General features: G+C 44.2%; 1 protein-coding gene across 50 annotated transcripts in view; it reads left to right on the plus strand.

Annotated features, from left to right (window-relative positions):
- The window catches only part of EPB41L3 (erythrocyte membrane protein band 4.1 like 3), a 431238-nt gene that overhangs the window by 319087 nt on the left and 92621 nt on the right, over positions 1 to 19530 (plus strand). For all 50 annotated transcript variants that reach the window (XM_077270288.1, XM_077270260.1, XM_077270286.1 and 47 more), the window contains one exon: positions 15589 to 15676. In XM_077270288.1, coding sequence (XP_077126403.1) covers positions 15589 to 15676 — 88 coding nt within the window. The remainder of the gene's footprint in view (positions 1 to 15588; positions 15677 to 19530) is intronic.

The following is a 19530-nucleotide window of genomic DNA, read 5'->3' on the forward strand; positions in this document are numbered from 1 at the left end:
ACCGCCATTAGCACTTACCCTGACGTCTAAAAAACTCTAATGTTAACCCACCAAATACTGAAGTAAATTTCATGTTCATGGTATTAACCCTTCCCAAGTACTCAACAAATTGAAGGAAAATATCCTCACCACCATCCCAGGTTATGAACACAACGTCCACAAATCTAAGATATAACTTGATGTGCTTCAAATAAGGATTATTTTCTGTATAAATGTACCTGCTCGCAAAGACAGCCAAGAACAAATTTGCTAATGTACACGCGACGGGCGTACCCATCGCGGTTCCTTCTAACTGAAGGAACCACCTTGAATCAAAACGGAAAACGTTGTGGGTCAAAACAAAATGCAAACCATCACAGATAAACCTGGTGGTGACGTCATTCGTGCTTGTGTAGGAAAGAACTTCTTTTACCGCAGCCACGGCCGCCTGTTGCGGTATCCGGGTATATAAACTCTCCACATCTATTGAAGCTAGCGCAAAAGTCTCCTGCCAGTCAAAACCTTTTAGTGCCTCCAAAAAATGTTTCGTATCTCTTATGTATGATAGAATGTCAGGGAGTAACGGGTGAAGTAGCCAGTCTAGGTACCTTGAAAGAGGTTCTGTTAATGAGCCTATACCTGACACGATTGGACGGCCAGGCGGCTCTGTTAGAGACTTGTGCACTTTAGGGATATGGTACCAGTACGTTTTTTTGGGAAACTCAGGAAATAATTTTTCCACTTGTCTCTGTGACAGAACTCCACTCTCAACCTGAGCGCGCAACAAAGATCGCAACTCATTCTTATATTTAGTAGTAGGGTCAGACTTTAAACCCATATATGTTTCCGATCTAGACAACTGTCTGTTCGCTTCTAACATATACATTTCTTTTGAGAGGAGAACTGTGTTGCCCCCTTTATCGGCCGTACGTACTACTCTGACCAGCCTCTTATTTCAGATAATGCTCCCCACGCAGCTGCAGATAAATTTGAGGTTGTTTCAGTCAGTCAGTGTCAAGACCCGTGGAAGCGCATTTGCGTTAAACGGCCGTCGTCTTGTGGAAGCCCGTTTTTCCCTGCCTGTCCCGCATTTGACATGTTGTCAGAATAAAGTTTGGATTTTACCTGGATGGTGAGTGCCCGCTTTTTCTTCTACTCATTTGCAGCGGTATCGCTGTAATAGTACTGACCCAAAGAATAAAGTTGTCATCACTTTTACAACACGGCGAACACCATAAAACCCCATTCTGAAATAAAAAAACAATTCCTGAATTGCTGGGTTTTGTTCATTCTGACTCCCAAAAATTGGAATAGAAAGTGATCTAAAAGGAATATGTGGCTGAAAATGGTAGCAATAAAAATGTCAACTTTTAACAACATATAGAAAATTATGCTCTCAAAATATGATGATGCAAAAACTTTGTTTTGGAAAAAAAGTGTCTTTTAGTATGTGACAGCAACTAAACATAAAAAAAAAACAATATAAGTCTAATATCGCTGAAATCACACCGACCTGAAGAATAAAGTCATCTAAATCAATTCTTGACCTGCTGTTGATTTGTTTATTCTGCTTCCCAAAGATTGCAGTAAGGTTCGGCTCACATTTATCCTGCGCTCTGCACTGAGTGCTTACACAAGATTTCCATGTAAATCTCTGGAATACGTGATTTGGGCGGACCCCCAGCAGAAGATTCCCTATAATGAAGCAAATGGAGACATTGTGTCCTATGATCCATTTTTAAGCGTGCATAAAAGCGCGGTCGACCACAGTTTTGGGCAACTCTGAAAAGGACACTGCTGAACAGTGGCCAAACTGGGTGCAGAGTAACTCTGCTGCCTCATAATAATGAATGGATCCCTCTGGTGTTTCATCTGAATCGCGTGATTCAGAGATTTAGATTGAAACCTTGATATAAGTGCTCAGCATAGAGCACAGGATAAATGTGACCCAAAATTTGATGTAAAATGTTCACAGTAATCAATCCAATCAGCCTACAAAAATGCAAATCCCCACTCTGGTCCGTCATCTGTCAATGGAAATATAACAGGCTTCCATGTTACTGGTAGCACAAATTCTATGGTTCCTCAGCCCCCAAAAGAAATCCAGTGAATTTTCCACCCCCAAATCCAAATGCCCCTTTCCTTTGCCTAAACCACATTTAGCATCTACATGTTTGGTATTTCTAAAGCAATGAGAGCTCACTTAATTTATGGATGCATGTCTGCAGAAGTACAAGCTACACAATTTTGTGGTAAAAATGTTATTTTTTTCTTCACCGCCCAATGGTATAAAATTCTGTGATACGCATGTGGTGTCAATATGATCACTGCACCCGTAGTTGAATTTATTGAGTGGTGAAGTTTGTAAAATGAGGTCATATATGGGTGGTTCTGCTGTTCTGCCACCTCAGGCACCTCAAACCATTCCAGCAAAATGTGCACTATAATGGTACTCCTTCACTTCTTTTTTTGAGTTTTGCAGTGAGCCTCAAAAGTATTACTCTTTTCCTCCATGACGGCACCACGGAGAGAGGGGATCTGCCCCCAGGGACAGGAAACCTACAGGTAAAAAGGTGGTACCTCCCGCATCAGTTGGTTTCCTGTCCCTGATGGGTACCTATAGTCGATGTGGAAAGCAGCGCATACCTGAGGATCGTCATGAGATGCCAGTCCGATCCAGGCAGCGGTGGTTCCCTGCCTTCGCTGGGGTGGTTGCCTGAAGCACCACCGCCGGGGTCAGCGGGCCCTGACGGTGTTCAGGGAGAGGTGGCAGAAGAAATGAGGAAGACCACCTCTCCTGGAGCGTGTCCCGGCTTCCTGCAGAGCATGGGGCGTCCAAAGCTCCGGAGCAGCAGTGCTCAAGCGAGAGAGTCGTGCCCTTATGACACGTGCAGGGAGCCACAATGCATTACTGGGAAACCAGTACTGTGCATGCGCGAGGCCTCTAATGAAGTGGAGGGTTTAATGCATCACTGGGAACGCTGTGGCCGGGCACGCAGTGCTCTCTCCTGGAACGGAGGCTGTGGAAGGTCCCGGTATAGGGATTTAAACAGCGGAAGCGACTATATGCATACATGGAACCTGACGGCCATACCAGCATGAGTGACCAGGAGTTTCCAGAGGAGCAGGCCTTGCAGGGTCAGTCTCCCCATCCTAGCCAGTGGCATCAACAGCAGCAGCAGCCGCGACGGAAGAAGCAGCGGACGGAAAATAATTCTTCCCATAGACACAGCGGCGGCAGCCACTTGGGCTCTCAACACAGTAAGGGCTCCAGCGTGATCGCCAGTGGAAAAGAGAATCCATCTTAGGGAATGCTTTCCCCCCTCTGATCCGGTATCCTTCTTTCTGTTGGGATGGTAAGTGAACTTTGTGAAAGTCCACATTGTAATTAGGGCCTGTTCCTCTTGTCTTATAGGGGAAGAAATGTACCACCAAGACCAAGCACTAGATTTGTGCGCTCTGTGCAGAGGATCTACACGCCAGTTGCGCCACTTGGGGGAAGTAGCTTTGTGGCTCTTGTATTGAAAAAACAATTTGTGAAGAATTCCCGATCTTTGCTTCAGACCTCAGATGTCTAATCAAAAATCAAGTGGAGGACACCCTTAAATCCCTACAGAGATCAGGAAATAAACAGCAGAAAACTAGACATGAATCCCCTGAATCTGGGACCAGTAGTGCAGGGAGTGTAAGCGAATCGGATTCTACTAATTCATCCTCTTCTTCCTCGTCATCTTCTTCTGAAGATGGTCGGTGCTGTTTTCCATTAGGGGGAAAAGAATAACCAAATTGAAGCAATTAGAACCACCATAGGCCTTGAGGACCCCCGGCCCAAGAAAACTGTTCAAGACATAATGTTTCGTGAGTTTGAGCAAAAAACTAGGAGGTCGTTTCCAATGAACCAGAAAGTTCAGGCATTAATTAAAAAAGAATGGAAAAAAACAGAAAAAAAGGGCCTTCTCACCCACAAAAGGAAATACCCCTTCAAAGACCCTGTGTGTTTGTTTTGGGAGAAAGCACCAAAATTAGATGTGTCTATCACCAAAGCCTCCAGAACATTCGCCCTACCTATCAAGGATATGGGGGCGTTAAAAGACCCCATGGATAAGAAGGAGGATTCAGTCTTAAAGGGCTCCTGGGAGACCGCTGGGGGAGGACTAAAGCCAGCTATTGCTGCCACTTGTACGTAGAGAGTAGAAGTAAGGGGTTCATGTTTAATGAGTCCAGCACCACCAGCAAACAATCCCAATGAGGGTGTTCCCTGGGTAGGGGGGAGGTTATCTTTCTCCTGGCCTGGGAAGAAATATCCAGTGTAACGAATGGAAACGGAGGCACATATGTAGAAGTTCACAATTGTATTTATTAAGGTTTGATGTGGAACCACTAGACCACGGTCCGGGGGGCTCCGAAGGGGGCGTTACTGCTTGAGCCCCAGACACCCGTAGTAAGTCCCCTCGAACAGGGACAGAATGGAATGCCTGGAGGACACGGGTGCTACCTTCAGTTAGACCCCGAACTCGAGGCGGCTGTCCCAGCGGAACAGACGGACCAGCAAGGTTAACGGACGTTGCAGAGCTGACCGGAGGATACCGGGTGTAGGAGTGGAAGCTGACTGGTCCAGAGTAGATACTGCGGAAGCAGTCCAGAATGACCGGGTAACTGGTAGCAGAAGATCTGTGGAGACAGACAGAATGAGCGGAGATCCTTGCAGATACTACAGGAACAGCAGAGCAAGATTACAGGAACCGGAAGTTAGCAACAGTAGGTACTTGTTGCTCCGGCGCCCTCCCTATGGTGGAAGGGCTAGAAATAGTAGTAAAACACACGCCATTGGTTAGAGACAACATTTGGAAAATGCACACTGTCTCTTTAAGAGGCCGGGAGCAAGCGCGCGTGCGACCTAGTAACCCTGTCAGGAAACCTGCTGGCCACATGCCAGGAAGCAGGAGAGGAAGGAGAGGTGGGGGCTGTGTCCAGACAGCATGAAGCCGGCACAGAGCGAGAGCCCTGACGGAGACCTCCTGGAGGTACAGTAAACAGACTGGGTGTAACATCCAGCAGAACATGTTTTTTTAACATAATAAAGTTCGGACTATAACTAAGGTTCCTCACAATTCAGGGGGGGATAAAGCATTTTCAATTCACAGCTCTTTCATGCGGTTTACCTATCGCCCCAAGAGTGTTCACCAAGACAGTGGCGGGGTTGATGACCCACTTAAGGGAACAAAATATCTTTATAGTCCTGTATCTAGCCGATTTTCTAGTAATAGGCAATTCTCCTCGTCACTGCAGAGACCAACTAGACTGAGTTACGGGGGCTTTAACCAACTAAGGTTGGCTTCTAAATTTGCCAAAATCCAGGATAGTGCTGAGTCAAGTACATGAGTATCTAGGCATCTTACTGGACGTGAACACACAGGAATGTTGTCTCCCGGATCGGAAGATCCAAAATATGGCAGAGCTGGCGTCTCGAGCGATAGCCTTCCCCTCTACCTCTCTGCGGAAGGCAGTGTCACTCCTAGGAACAATGACATCGTGTATCCCGGCTGTCCGATGGTGCTCAGGTTCATTCCAGGAAATTGCAATGGAAAATATTGGCAGCAGGAAATTCCCTAAAAGGGAATTTAGAAGGGCGGTTAAATATATCATCAAAAACCGTTCTCTCGCTGCAATAGTGGCCGAACACAGACAATTTAGTACGGGGAGTTCCCTGGGCATTACCAGTTTCACAAATCCTGACTACAGATGCAAGCCCCAGGGGGCCGGTGCTCACCTGAATGTCCAGGGGAAAGGGGAGTTAAGATCGGTATCCTCGAATATGAAAGAACTCCTAGCTGTAAAGTTCTCCCTGGTACATTTTCTCAACTCTCTCCATTCCCACCATGTATGAATATTTTCGGACTATCAAGTGGTAGTAGCCTATCAAAATCATCAGGAGGGCACCAGTTCCTGCTCTCTGATGGAAGTAACAGAGTCAATTTTTCAGGTTGCCGAAAACAACTTGAGATCTTTGTCAGCACTCCATATAAAGGGGGCAGAAAATCAGACAGCGGATTTCCTGATCTAAACCCAGCTAAGACAGGGCAAGTGGGAGTTGAAGCAGTCAGTGTTCGATCAAATCGTAAAGGCATGGGCTTACCCAGCCATAGACCTGTTTGCAAACAGCAGGAACCGTTAAGTAGACACCTTTTGTCTAATAGATCCCCTTGGGAACCCGGTCGCTCTAGATGCCCTCGTGATACCTTGGAATTACCATCTAGCATACGCCTTCCCGCCTATGGCCCTGATTCCAGCAGTTCTGAGGAAAATTCAGGAGGACAGGGCAAGGGTAATCTTGGTAGCCCCCTTCTGGCCGAGGAAAACGTTCTCGTGGCTCAGGATGTTGTCCGTCTCCGACCCTTGGGTCCTCCGGATCTTTCCCAAGGGCCAGTGATCCATCCACAACTAAAAAACTTGCACTTGACAGCATGGAACTTGAGAGGTCACTTTTGAGCAATAGGGGGTTCTCTCCAAACTTAATTTCCACCCTCCTACAGAGTAGGCAACCTTTAACTTCCAGAACATACAATTTTGAAAAAAATTATCTCAGTGTCAGGCGCTTCTTGGAGCGAAGAGGTTCCACTCACGGCCATATTAGAATTTCTACAGAAAGGCCTGAAACAGGGGTTGGCCACAAGTACCTTAAAAGTTCAGGTTGCGGTACTAGGAGCCCTGTACAATTATGACCTGGCTGGGAATCGCTGGATAGCTAGATTTATCAATGCTGCAAGTAGATTCAGACCCATCCTCTCTCAGGGTGTCCCTCCCTGGGATCTGAATTTGGTCCTCTCAGCTCTAACTAAGGCTCCTTTTGAACCTCTATCAGAAGCCCCGCTGAAAGTTTTGTCCCTTAAAACTTCCCTTCTCGTGGCTTTAACTTTGGCGCATAGGGTCAGCGATATCCAGGCACTATCGGCATACCCGCCTTTAACGTAAGGGGTATTGGCATACTTACAAGAAATTGCATAAGAAATTGTATGGTCCATTTTCTCCTATTATCCCTTTTTGAAAATTGAACATTTTGCAATTGTAATTTATCTATCACCCATGACAGCATCACGAGAGAGGGAATCTGCCCACCAAGGACAGGAAACCTATAGTCTGAAAAGGGCGGCACCTCTCCTGCGCATCAGTTGGTTTCCTATCCTTTACGAGGTAATCTCATATAGGCTTACCTGTATTTAGAAGAATGAAGACAGAGTTATCCCTTCCCAGGCCTTGTTAGCCGGCTCAGGCAGAGATCCCTTCTTTGCCTCGGCCGGTGCAAGGTTCCTGGAAGTGCCACAGAGGGTCCAAGCCAGACCATGGAGAGATTGTGTTCTACAAGAGAGAATAAATCCTGTCAGCTATGTCAGTTATGTCCTTCCTTTAGTCCAATACCATTTGACATTTGATTGCATCAGGTTTGTAAGTGATCTTTGTGAAAGTTCACTTGGTAATGTGGTATCCTCTTCTTTCTTAGCAAATAGTTAATGGCTGCACTCAATTTTACTGTGCTAAAGCAAGGAAATGTGCGATACATGAAATGTGAATAGCATACTGGCTTGTGAAATCTATGAAAAAACACATGAGATGCTTAGCACAAGATGTGGCCAAAAAAACACTTACCTATGGCTAATAACATGGTAAAGCCTGCATTTATAAATGCAGGCTTTACCATGTTATTAGCCATAGGTAAGTGTTCACACTAGGCAGACAGGTTAGTTACCCATCCGATCTGAGATTACCTTGACGTTTGGTGGATGGGCTCACAATTTTTGGCCAAATCTTGTGCTAAGCATCTCATGTGTTTTTTCATAGATTTCACAAGCCAGTATGCTATTCACATTTCATGTATCGCACATTTCCTTGCTTTAGCACAGTAAAGTTGAGTGCAGCCATTATCTATTTGCTATGTAAGACATTTTTGGTTATGCACCAGTTCAGACTAGATTGCTGTTCAGTCAGTTTTCCTATATTTACTATCCTCTTCTTTCTTGTTATTTGTTGCCTGGGAAAGAAGTGTGTGGCTAAAGCCAAGCAAAAGCAATGTGCACTTTGTAAGACCTTAATGTCCTATTCCTATCAGAAGAGGCTTTGTCAATTCTGCATGTAGCAGACAGTGGTGGAGGAGACCCCTAACTTCACCACTGACTCTTAGATCCCTCTCTCAGGAAGAAAAGGATAAAGGGGTTATGGAAGTTTCCCCACTATCGGATACTTCCTCTAAATCGGAGTACGAGGCCGTCTTGGCTGATTCCTCCTCACCGGCCTCCTCTTTACAAAGCAGCTCGGGGCTCCATTGTTTTTCGCTGGAGGAAATGGATAGGCTGGTGAAAGTAGTCAGATGTACGATGGGTATTGTGGACACTATGCAAGAAAGATTGGTGCAGGATACAATGTTAATGAAAGGATTTGGGCTTTAGTACAGAAAGAGTGAAGAAAGACAGAGAAAAGAGGTTCTATTCACCATCCTTCAAAAGGAAATATCCCTTTGATGAGCCTTATTCATTATTATGGGACAAAGCCCCTAGACTGGATGTGGTAATAACTAAGGCTTACAAAAAACATTTCTACCCTTTGATGATATGGGGGCATTGAGGGATACCCTCGATAGGAAAGCGGACACCTTTCTTAAGGGGAATTGACAGACCATCAGCAGGGACCCTTAAACCAGCGGTAGCAACGTGTATTGCCAGGTCCTTGATGATCTGGCTGGATTGTCTGGAATCCCAGTTAAAAAACAGAGTGGCAAGGGACGACATCTTGGCACTGTTCGCTGCTCACCGCATAAGCGGCTTTCCTATCAGATGCTTCTGAGGACAGTGTAAGGGTACCGTCTCACATAACGATTTACCAACGATCACGACCAGCGATACGAGCTGGCCGTGATCGTTGGTAAGGCTACGTTCACATTTGCGGCCAGCGCCGCAGCGTCGGGCGCCGCAGCGGCGCCGCATGCGTCATGCGCCCCTATATTTAACATGGGGGCGCATGGACATGCGGCGCACTTGCGTTTTGCGCCGCATGCGTCGCTGCGGCGCCCGCGTCGGGGCGCAGAGGACGCAGCAAGTTGCATTTTTGCTGCGTCCAAATTCAATGAAAAAAACGACGCATGCGGCGTAAAACGCAGCGTTGTGCATGCGTTTTGCTGCGTTTTTGTTTGCGTTGTGCGCTGCGGCGCCGACGCTGCGGCGCACAACGCAAATGTGAACGTAGCCTAAGTGGTTGTGTGGTCGCTGGGGAGCTGTCACACAGACCGCTCTCCAGCGACCAACGATGCCGAGGTCCCCGGGTAACCAGGGTAAACATCGGGTTACTAAGCGCAGTGCCGCGCTTAGTAACCCGATGTTTACCGTGGTTACCAGCGTAAAAGTAAAAAAAAACAAACAGTACATACTTACATTCCGGTGTCTGTCCCCCGGCGTTCTGCTTCTCTGCACTGTGTCTGCGCCAGTCGGAAAGCACAGCGGTGACGTCACCGCTGTGCTCGCTTTCCGGCTGGCCGGCGCTCACAGTGCAGAGAAGCAGAACGCCGGGGGACAGACACCGGAATGTAAGTATGTACTGTTTTTTTTTTTTTTACTTTTACGCTGGTAACCACGGTAAACATCGGGTTACTAAGCGTGGCCCTGTGCTTAGTAACCCGATGTTTACCCTGGTTACAAGCAAACGCATCGCTGGATCGCTGTCACACACAACGATCCAGCGATGACAGCGGGAGATCCAGCGACGAAAGAAAGTTCCAAACGATCTGCTACGACGTACGATTCTCAGCAGGGTCCCTGATTGCTGCTGCGTGTCAGACACAGCGATATCGTATGGATATCGCTGGAACGTCACGGATCGTACCGTCGTAGCGACAAAAGTGCCACTGTGAGACGGTACCCGAAGTCTGGTAGCAAGGTTGGCTGCCCTTTCCAACCCAGTGCATAGGGCTTTGTGGCTGAAATACTGGCCAGAGGACATTCAGGCCAGATTAAGACTTGTGTTCTATCCCTCCTGAGGGAGAGTATCTGTTTGGCCCAACCCTGGATGAAATCCTAGAAAAAGCGGGGATTCCAAAAAGGGATTCTCTAGTCTGTCTATTCCTACCTACAAATGATCCTTCCGAAAAAAGAAGTTCGTACAAAGGAGGCCTCCCAGGAAGCAAGAGAAATGGGAAGATCACAGAAGAAAAGGTAGAGACCCCATGTTAGGAACCTTTTCCCAGGAGGCAAGGCAACCGGGTCAGTGAGTTGTAGCCCAGGTAGAGGGAAGGCTTTCCTCCTTTTTTGCCTGGGAGAGCATTTCGGCCAGTAGCTGGATCCTCAACCTGATTAGATATGGGTTGAGATTAGAATTCCAGTCAGTCCCACATGGAAGATTTGTCTCCCCCTTGGACTTCACTATGAGAGCAATTACCTAGTCCTCTGTAGAAGTGCAAGAGTCTGAAAATCCCCTCTCTTTCTAATAAGCAAGACACAGTTCCTTTAAGGACTTTAATAAGTCTGAAGACTCTGTACAAATTCCTGAAGGTTCAGTGCTTTAGATGGAATCCATTAAATCAGCAATAAAGATGCTCTTTTCAGGTTGTTTCCTGGCAGTCCTGGATTTGAAAGAAGCGTATGGTCATGTGCCCATACATATGGAACATCAGAAATACCTTAGGGTTGCAATGACCATTGCCCGGGTACTTAGGCACTTTCAGTTCAGGGCCGTTCCATTTGGGCTGACTGTAGCTCCTCGGTATTCACAAAGGTGATTGTGGAGGTCATGGCTCATCTCCGGGAAAAGATGTTGATCATCCCATGTCTGGATGGTTTCCTGATGATAGGCAAAATCAATCCACCAGTGTAAAAGTCTGCTAGAAAATGTAATGGCTACCCTAAAGGGCCTGGGCTGGCTACTGACTCTAAAAAAGTCCAGATTAGAACCCCATGAGATTCAAGAGTTTCTGGGACTCCTATTGAACTCGGAAGTGCAGGAATGTCACCTCCTGGTGGATAAAATAGAAAAGATCCAATGTCAAATGAGAACAGCAGTAGAAGTCCCATCCAGGGTTCTTTAACCTCGTGCTTTCCGGATGTTCTATGGGCACAGTTCCATTCCAGAGTTCTGCATTGGGACCATCTACAAAACGAGATCTTCCTTAGGGGGCACCTGGAAGGCAGGGTGACACTATCCCTAAAAATTACATATGTTGTCACCACAGATGCAAACCCCATGGAATGGGGTGCTCATCAAGGGAGGGATTTGGCCCAGGAGGTATCGACTAGGAGTGAGAGAACACTTTCATCAAATGCAAAGGAGTTACTATCCCTACAGGGCCAGCATGTCAGGATCCTCTCAGACAATCAAATGTCAGTGGCTTACATTATTATTATTATTTATTTATATAGCACCATTGATTCCATGGTGCTGTAGATGAGAAGGGGTTACATACAAATTACAGATATCATTTACAGTAAGCAAACTAACAATAACAGACTGCTACAGAGGGGCGAGGACCTTGCCCTTGCGGATTTACATTCTACAGGTTAGGGGGAACTCAGTCCAAATCATTAATGGAGATGACAGATCGCTTGTTCCATCTAGCAATGGGTCATCTCCTTTCTGACGGCTGTACATATAAAAGGGAAGGAAAACGCCAAAGCAGACTTCTTAAACAAGGGGAGTGGGGGTTGAGTCAGGACATCTTCAATCAGTTCAGATGTGGGATCTGCCAGTCATAGATCTTTTTGCCAGCAAACTAAACCGAATGGTGAATCAGTTTTGTTTGATACTTTCTGATCCTGTGGGATTTCAGCCTGGTATATGCCTTTCCTCCAGGAACCCTGATCTTGCTAGTCATAAGAAAAATAAGGGACAAGGATCCTGAGGATTGCCCCCTTCTGGCCCAGAAAACCATGGTTCTCATAGCTAAGGATGTCTGTCTCCGATCCATGAGTTCTTCCGGAGATTCAGAATCTCCTTTCCCAAGGGCCAGTGTACCATCCACAAGTGGCCAGCCTCCACTTGACAGCGTGGATCCACTTGACAGCGTGGAATTTGAAAGGGCGCTGTTCAAGGAGAGGTTTTTCCCCTATTCTCATCTCCACCGTGCTTCATAGTAGAAAGACAGTCACGACCAGAATATATGCTAGAACTTGGAGAAAGGTTTTTTTTATCCTCTTCAGGGTCTAGTGTGTAAGAATGGGGCACCTGCGGGGAAGATTTTGGAATTTTTGCAGAAGGGTCTCGAGTTAGCTTTGTCCACCAGTACCCTAAAAGTACAGGTTGCAACGCTCAGGGCTCTGTACAGCTCTGATTTGGCTAGTAATTATTGGCTATCTCAGTTTATTAAAGCAAGATCTAGGCCTATTTCTAAAGTTAATTTAGTACCATGGGATATTAATTCTGACAGCCTTAACGGAAATACCATTTTAGCCCATAGAATCTGCAACCCTTAAGGTTCTTTCACTCAAAACAGCCCTGTTGGTAGCATTGACATCAGCCTGACTAGTCAGTGATATTCAGGCTCTTTATAGATCTCCAACATATATCCAAATTCTAGATGACAAGGTAATCTTAAAGTCAGATCCAGCCTACGTTTCCAAAGTAGCGTCTCGGTTCCATATACTACATGTCATCGTCCTTCCTTTGTTCTAATCCAAGGAACCAGAAGGAGGAAAAATTTCATATTTTAAATGTTAGTAGATGCGTGGTCAGAGTTGTGCGCAGTAGACGAGACCTCTGTAACCACATTTGGGTCATGTCAGACAACCGCGCTACAGTGGCGTACATAAATCATCAAGGGGGAACGAGGTCTTACTCCCTAATGGAAGCAGCAAACAATCTCTTTCATCTAGCAGAACAGCTTCTTCTATCCCTAACAGTGTTGTATATAAAGGGGACAGATAACACCAAAGCTGACTTCCTTAGCCGCAACAGAGTGAAGCAAGGGGAATGGACTGTAAGCTCCCAGGTGTTTCACCAGGGAGTACACTTGTGGAGATTACCAGAAATAGACCTGTTTGCAAACAAACAGAACAGGAGAGTAAAGAGGTTCTGTTCTTTAAATCCAAAGGTAGATGCCCTTCAGATCTTTTGGAACTTCAGGATGGCATATGCTTTTTCTCAAATAGTCATGAATACAGCAGTCTTGAGGAAGAACAGAACAGGGAGGATCAGGCAGGGATGATTTTGATTGCTCCATTCTGGCCAAAAAGAACCATGATTTTTCTTCATGAGATTAATGTCGATGTCAAATCCAAGGATCCTGAGATACCAAACCTTCTCATGCAGGGTCCAGTGTGCCATTCTCAAGTGAAAGGCTTCCATCTAACCACATGGAATTTGAGAGGGTAATGTTGAGCCAGAAAGGATTATCTCCAGGGTTAGTCTTCACAAAATTATAGAGAAGTAAACTTATAGCAAAAAAAATTATGGCATGGCATAGAAACATTTTTTGGAATTTTGGCAGGACAGACTTTGGGAAGATTCCAATTAATTCCATCCTAGAATTTCTCCAAAATGACTGCCCTCTGGACATCTGTCAAGTCAGCAGTCTTCCCCATAATTGTGGAGCCTACTGAAACAGACTAAGGGACCATTTTAAACGCTTAGGAAGCCTTTGCAGGTGTTTTTTGTTAATTATTCTAATTTACTGAGATAATGACTTTTGGTTTTTCATTGGCTGTAGGCTAATAGTCATCAACATTAACAGAAATAAACACTTGAAATAGACCACTATTTGTAATTACTCTATATAACATGAGTTTCACTTTTTGTATTGAAGAACTGAAATAAATTAACTGTTTGATGATATTCTAATTTTGTGAGAAGCGCCTGTGCTTCCTTAAAAATGCAAACCATTCCTCTTCATCATAACATACTCCACTTATACTACTGCATGCAGCAATATTTTTTTTCCGGCATTGTTGGCTGAATTTGCTTGGAGGCAATTGTTTATCTAGGCACAGGGCAACCTAATTGGCTGTTTTATTAAACCTACCACGATTAAATATAGCTTTACAATATACAAATACACTACTGCTCTTTTCATATTAGAATCAAGACGTAAGAAGTATATAAAAACCAGGGCAATCATAAGTACCAAAAACAGGTGGAAAAAAAGTTAGAAATCCTGATGAAAACCAGTATAAGTCAATGGGGTTCAATAGTATTCAGTTTGACCCATGCAAAAATCGATCCATTGTACCTATCGTGGCTCTGTGGGGAACATGAGCCAAGATGGTAGGTCTAACATGACCTAAATCAATTTAATTTAAAAAAGACTTGCTGGTGCAAGGAAATATAATTATGTTTTATTAAGAGATGTTCTCATTCAAGAATAATAGTAAATAAAGGAAAACCCATGCACTTTTTGAGTACATTCAACAGCCAGATGGGTACAAACCCAATAAAAGCTCTCAACAAAAGTTAATTTAGGTGACAAAATTAGTCCAGGGAAGGTGGGAGACATGGAAAAAGAAGAATTGGGCTGCTCACTTGACAGTGTGGCATTTCTGTGTATTTGGGAACTGAAAACTGCATGGAAAATAAGGAATGTAGCAGTAATTGATTTTTAGAATACAAAGAATTTCAAATCTATAATTTGCTAAATATAGCGTCTTATGTCTGAGAAATTCCCTTTGGGAAGTAGAATATTACTGTACTGAAATTTTTAGTGAAGAGGTTTATTACATTTCAAAAGCCTCTTAACAGGCTAGTGCTTCAGGGTTTTATTTTGCTGTTATGAATGCTAGACGAGACCGATATTCATGGATTGCATATAAAACACTACAACAAGCACTGCTGTATATGTTAATTATATGTTGCCCATGGACAAACATATATTTCTCTTTTTAGCTCTTATGTTTTATATTATAATAATGCTTATTCGTAACACATCAATGTCTATGTCGTTGGTTTAATGTCCCATATGACATTAGCTGTCCATTATGTAGCATATTTTTGATACACTTTAACAGTTTAATACATTGTAATTAGTAAAGATTCAGAACTGGAGGATCGATACTTCAGCATCCATTGTGGATATATGATTTGTGTTTTAATTGGTCACATATGTTCTATTACAGTTACGAGGGTTATTGGCCTATTCACTTTTTAGCATAACCAATATTTGCAGCGCTTTCTCATTTTATATCACCTTTTATATATGTGCATAATGCGTACACCCACACACTAACACCTTGAAAATAACACAGCAAATTGCAGACTTGTTTTGCCGTTTATTTGCTTGTTTGACAGCTGTCATGAAATGTGAGGGGGCCTCTTTTTTTCTGTGGCATTTATTTCAAGCTGGATACATACCTGTAGTTTGGTGGCGTTGGTGATGTCACTAGATAACAGCTTGTGTCTACACTCTATAACCGCTATGTATTCATTCAGAAAAACTATTTTCAGAGTAATGTTAGTCCAAAAGCTTAAGAACGTTTCTGTATGTTTTAACGTGATTGACAAATTCTAGATATCACCTAGGGAGCATTTTTTTTTTTTTGTGAAGAACATGCTTTGTTAATGTACTCTGACCATACTGCAAGCAGATCTCGTCAGTAATAATATAAAAGGAGAAATTAATTATCACAATCTTCTGTTTGTTTTCTGCAGAGGAATGACTCCTGCTGAGGCTGAAATGCACTTCCTGGAAAATGCCAAAAAATTGTCAATGTATGGGGTTGATCTACATCATGCTAAGGTATTAAATTGTATCTTATTACACATCTTTCTGTCCAACCTCTTTACCCTATGAATATATTACACGAGTGTTGTATGATAACTGTTTAGTGTTCTCAGTACGTCATTTTTATGTTTTTTATACTTTAGTTACTACTCAACGTATAAAGGTGTTCCTTCTATGATTATGATTGTGGGGGCCCAAACTCTGTGGCCCCTACCAATTACAAGAATAGTGGACTAAGTTGCCTTCAGCTTATTTCCTGCAGAGCTGAGCTCCTGGCTTCCTGCTTAGCAGGAAAATACACGACCGCCCCATTTAAACGCATTGGATTGTCTTGAAGTTCCTTGCAAGAGTGATATAGAATTTTAATTGTGAGCATCATTCAGAATAGTCAACAGCATAACCCCTTAATTGCAAGGTTTCCAATTGGAAAATTAGATCAATCGACACTTTCCAAAGCTGATCTCGTAATATTTGGGTGCTACCACACTCCCTTCGGCCTCATGCGCACAGTGTTGGGCTATTCAGTGGCACACAGAGTCCCTTAATGCTCTGGATTGCAATACTCATACATTGCTACTTTAGGTGCTGTATGTGCAAAGCTATTAACCCCTAGAAGTAATAGTTTTAAAGTAGAAAGTTTCCATACATATGTTGTGATAGAGAATGTCACATTTATTGTTTTGTTGGGTACTGTACCAATGCAACAGAAATAAAAGGTCCGGTAGATGCCTCAGGCACTACTATAGTTCCTAGCAGTATTTTGTGCTAAATGTGCCAGGAAATAAGTTATACATACAAGGTTCCAGTAACATGACAATCGTATTATGGTGAAAATCGTATTATTTCTTCTAATGATTTTTACATTTCCAGTCCTTCAGTTTATAGCTGCCTCAGTCAAATCTGCTTTAGTAAACTAAGTACGGCTGACAGGTTCTCAAATTGCTTTAACCAGCTCATGAAAGGAAGCCTTTACAATGTTACAGCTTACTCACTCTTTGGTAGATCTTGGCCTAAGCTTTTTATAATTGCCTGCCTGTGCAGAGAAACAATTTTATAGTATGAAAATGAGCAGCTCACACTATTATATTCCTTACATATATTTGTATGTACATGGGTGGCCACTACCTTAGGGTTTATTAGAGCATAGCAAAAGCATTGCTCATCGAAAACACTAGCCACCCAGTTCTTATGTTCAGAAACCGATAGGTTCCCTTTAAAACACAATTTCCTATCACCCCGTTTTTTAAAGATTAGATAAAAATAGTGTGAAATAGGGGCAGAGCTGGGCTTTACATTAGTGCCTTTTTGGTGCCTTTACACCCCCCGTTAGGCTGCCGAAATACCTTTGTGAAGTGGCCGTTTTGTCCTGTCACTCAAGTTGGTCAGGTCGGATGGGCGTGGTCACAGCGCTGTTTCTCCCCCAGATCAGGCTCATCATTACGTTGGTGGCGTAGTGGTTTGCGCATGTCCAAGATCCCGAATCCTGCACAGGGGAGTGAAAATAGCAGCGATGTCCGTTATTTCATTGGTGGTCGGTGGGCGCGGCCATCTTGCTTTGGCCGCGCGTGCGCAGAAGCGGCGCTCTGCTGGCCGCGGCTTCAGGAAAATGGCCGCGGGCATCCGCGCGTGCGCAGATGGCTATCGCGGCGGCCATTTTCGTGAAGCCGAGATGCGAACTCTGCTAAACGAAAATGGCCGCCGCGATAGCCATCTGCGCACGCGCGAATGCCTGTGGCCATTTTCCTGAAGCCGCGGCCAGCAGAGCGCCGCTTCTGCGCACGCGCGGCCAAAGCAAGATGGCCACGCCCACCGACCACCAATGAAATAACGGACATCGCTGCTATTTTCACTCCCCTGTGCAGGATTCGGGACCTTGGACATGCGCAAACCACTACGCCACCAACGTAATGATGAGCCTGATCTGGGGGAGAAACAGCGCTGAGACCACGCCCATCCGACCTGACCAACTTGAGTGACAGGGCAAAACGGCCACTTCACAAAGGTATTTCGGCAGCCTAACGGGGGTGTAAAGGCACCAAACAGGCACAAATGTAAAGCCCAGCTCTGCCCCTATTTCACACTATTTTTATCTAATCTTTAAAAAACGGGGTGATAGGTTCCCTTTAAGATGCAGAAGTTAAGATGGATGTGTATCCTGATCAGGGCTAGCTGTACCATTGCATCATCGTATCGATTAGCTGTGGATAAAGCTGTTCTGCCTGCTTCCAATGCACCACAGGAGGGATGAAAAGCCAGGGTTATTGTACAGACAGCTTTTTATTAGACTTACTGCAGCAAAGACCATTACAATGGAAATCACTAAAAGGCTGAATCCCTAAAGATTAATTAAGTAGTTCTTGTTTTATTACATTATCGTAATCATTCATAGGGGACCTCTAAATTAACTCTGGAAGAAAAATGCAGGCACAGAAAAGAGCAACACTTTCATTAAATCAAAACATTTGTCATGCCAGAATTCTGGATTAAAACACTTCAGAAAGTTGCAACATTTTTGAGCAACAATTTTGCAGCTTTTGGTAAATTAACAGCAGCTTCGACTAACTCTGCCAAAATAGACAGGGAGTGATAATGCCTGCTCGCCTAGTTCGTGACAAGCTGTGGTGTGCCTTATGTCACAAATCTTACTCCAGTCTATGCCAGATTCATTAAGAGGTATCTCTTAAAGGGACACTGTCACCTGAATTTGGAGGGAACAATCTTTAGCCATAAGGGCGGGGTTTTCGGGTGTTTGATTCACCCTTTCCTTACCCGCTGGCTGCATGCTGGCTGCAATATGGGATTGAAGTTCATTCTCTGTCCTCCATAGTACACGCCTGCGCAAGGCAAGATTGCCTTGTGCAGGCATGTACTACGGAGGACAGAGAATGAACTTCAATCCCATATTGCAGCCAGCGGGTAAGGAAGGGGTGAATCAAACACCCGAAAACCCCGCCCCTATGGCTAAAGATTGTTCCCTCCAAATTCAGGTGACAGTGTCCCTTTAATGAATCTGACACTTCTGACTCACAACCTGCCCTCTCATGAAGACTGGCATTAACACTGCTGGTCTTGATGAATCGGGGCAAATGTCTACCTCAATTATAGCTAAAAAGTTTAGATAGTTCTGTTTGTAAATGCTTCTGTATGGTTTGCATTAAAAAGAACGTGTGCTGGGAAGTTTACGTTTCTTTTTTATTAAGGATCAAGGTCAGATATTTGTAGGCATGCAGCTCCATGCATGGGGCAAATGTTCCAACCTGTCTTGCAGAATAATACAAAATTTGTGAAGTTAGCTTTAAAGTTTACCATGGTTTTAACAAATAAAGATCATTCAATGTATAATAAAGGATTACACACTCTAACATTCCATTTTTTTGTATGATTTGTGCATGGTTTTCTTGATCTCTGGTTGCGGTCATTTAATATGAACTTTTATTATGTACACACAGAAGAAAGAAATCTGCCATGATCAGGTGTTGGAAACAGGTATAGGGCTGCTAAAAATAGTGAATCAGAGCCATGTCTTGTAATGAGCAGTGCATCTTTGTGTTTGCCTCCATCTAATGACTCCCCATCCCAGTGTCAGGCACCAGAAACATTGAAGCACTGCTTTCCAGGAGCTTTCGGCGGCACCTGGATATTTGCCAATTGTTACTGAAGATACCCCTTTTCTGGGTGGTTTCCAGACAGTTGGGAGAGTTTGCAAAAATGCCAAAACTTCACCAGAAATTGTGGATCACCATTCCCTCTCCTTTAGGTTGTCTTGTAGGCAACACTGCAGGACCATTGTTCATCCCATGGCTGTTGTGTCATGGCTGGATTGATCCCTATCTGATGACAATTACTGTAAAGATATTTTCGAATGTACT

This window comes from Ranitomeya variabilis, chromosome 6 (genome assembly GCF_051348905.1).
Source record: "Ranitomeya variabilis isolate aRanVar5 chromosome 6, aRanVar5.hap1, whole genome shotgun sequence".
NCBI lineage: Eukaryota > Metazoa > Chordata > Amphibia > Anura > Dendrobatidae > Ranitomeya > Ranitomeya variabilis.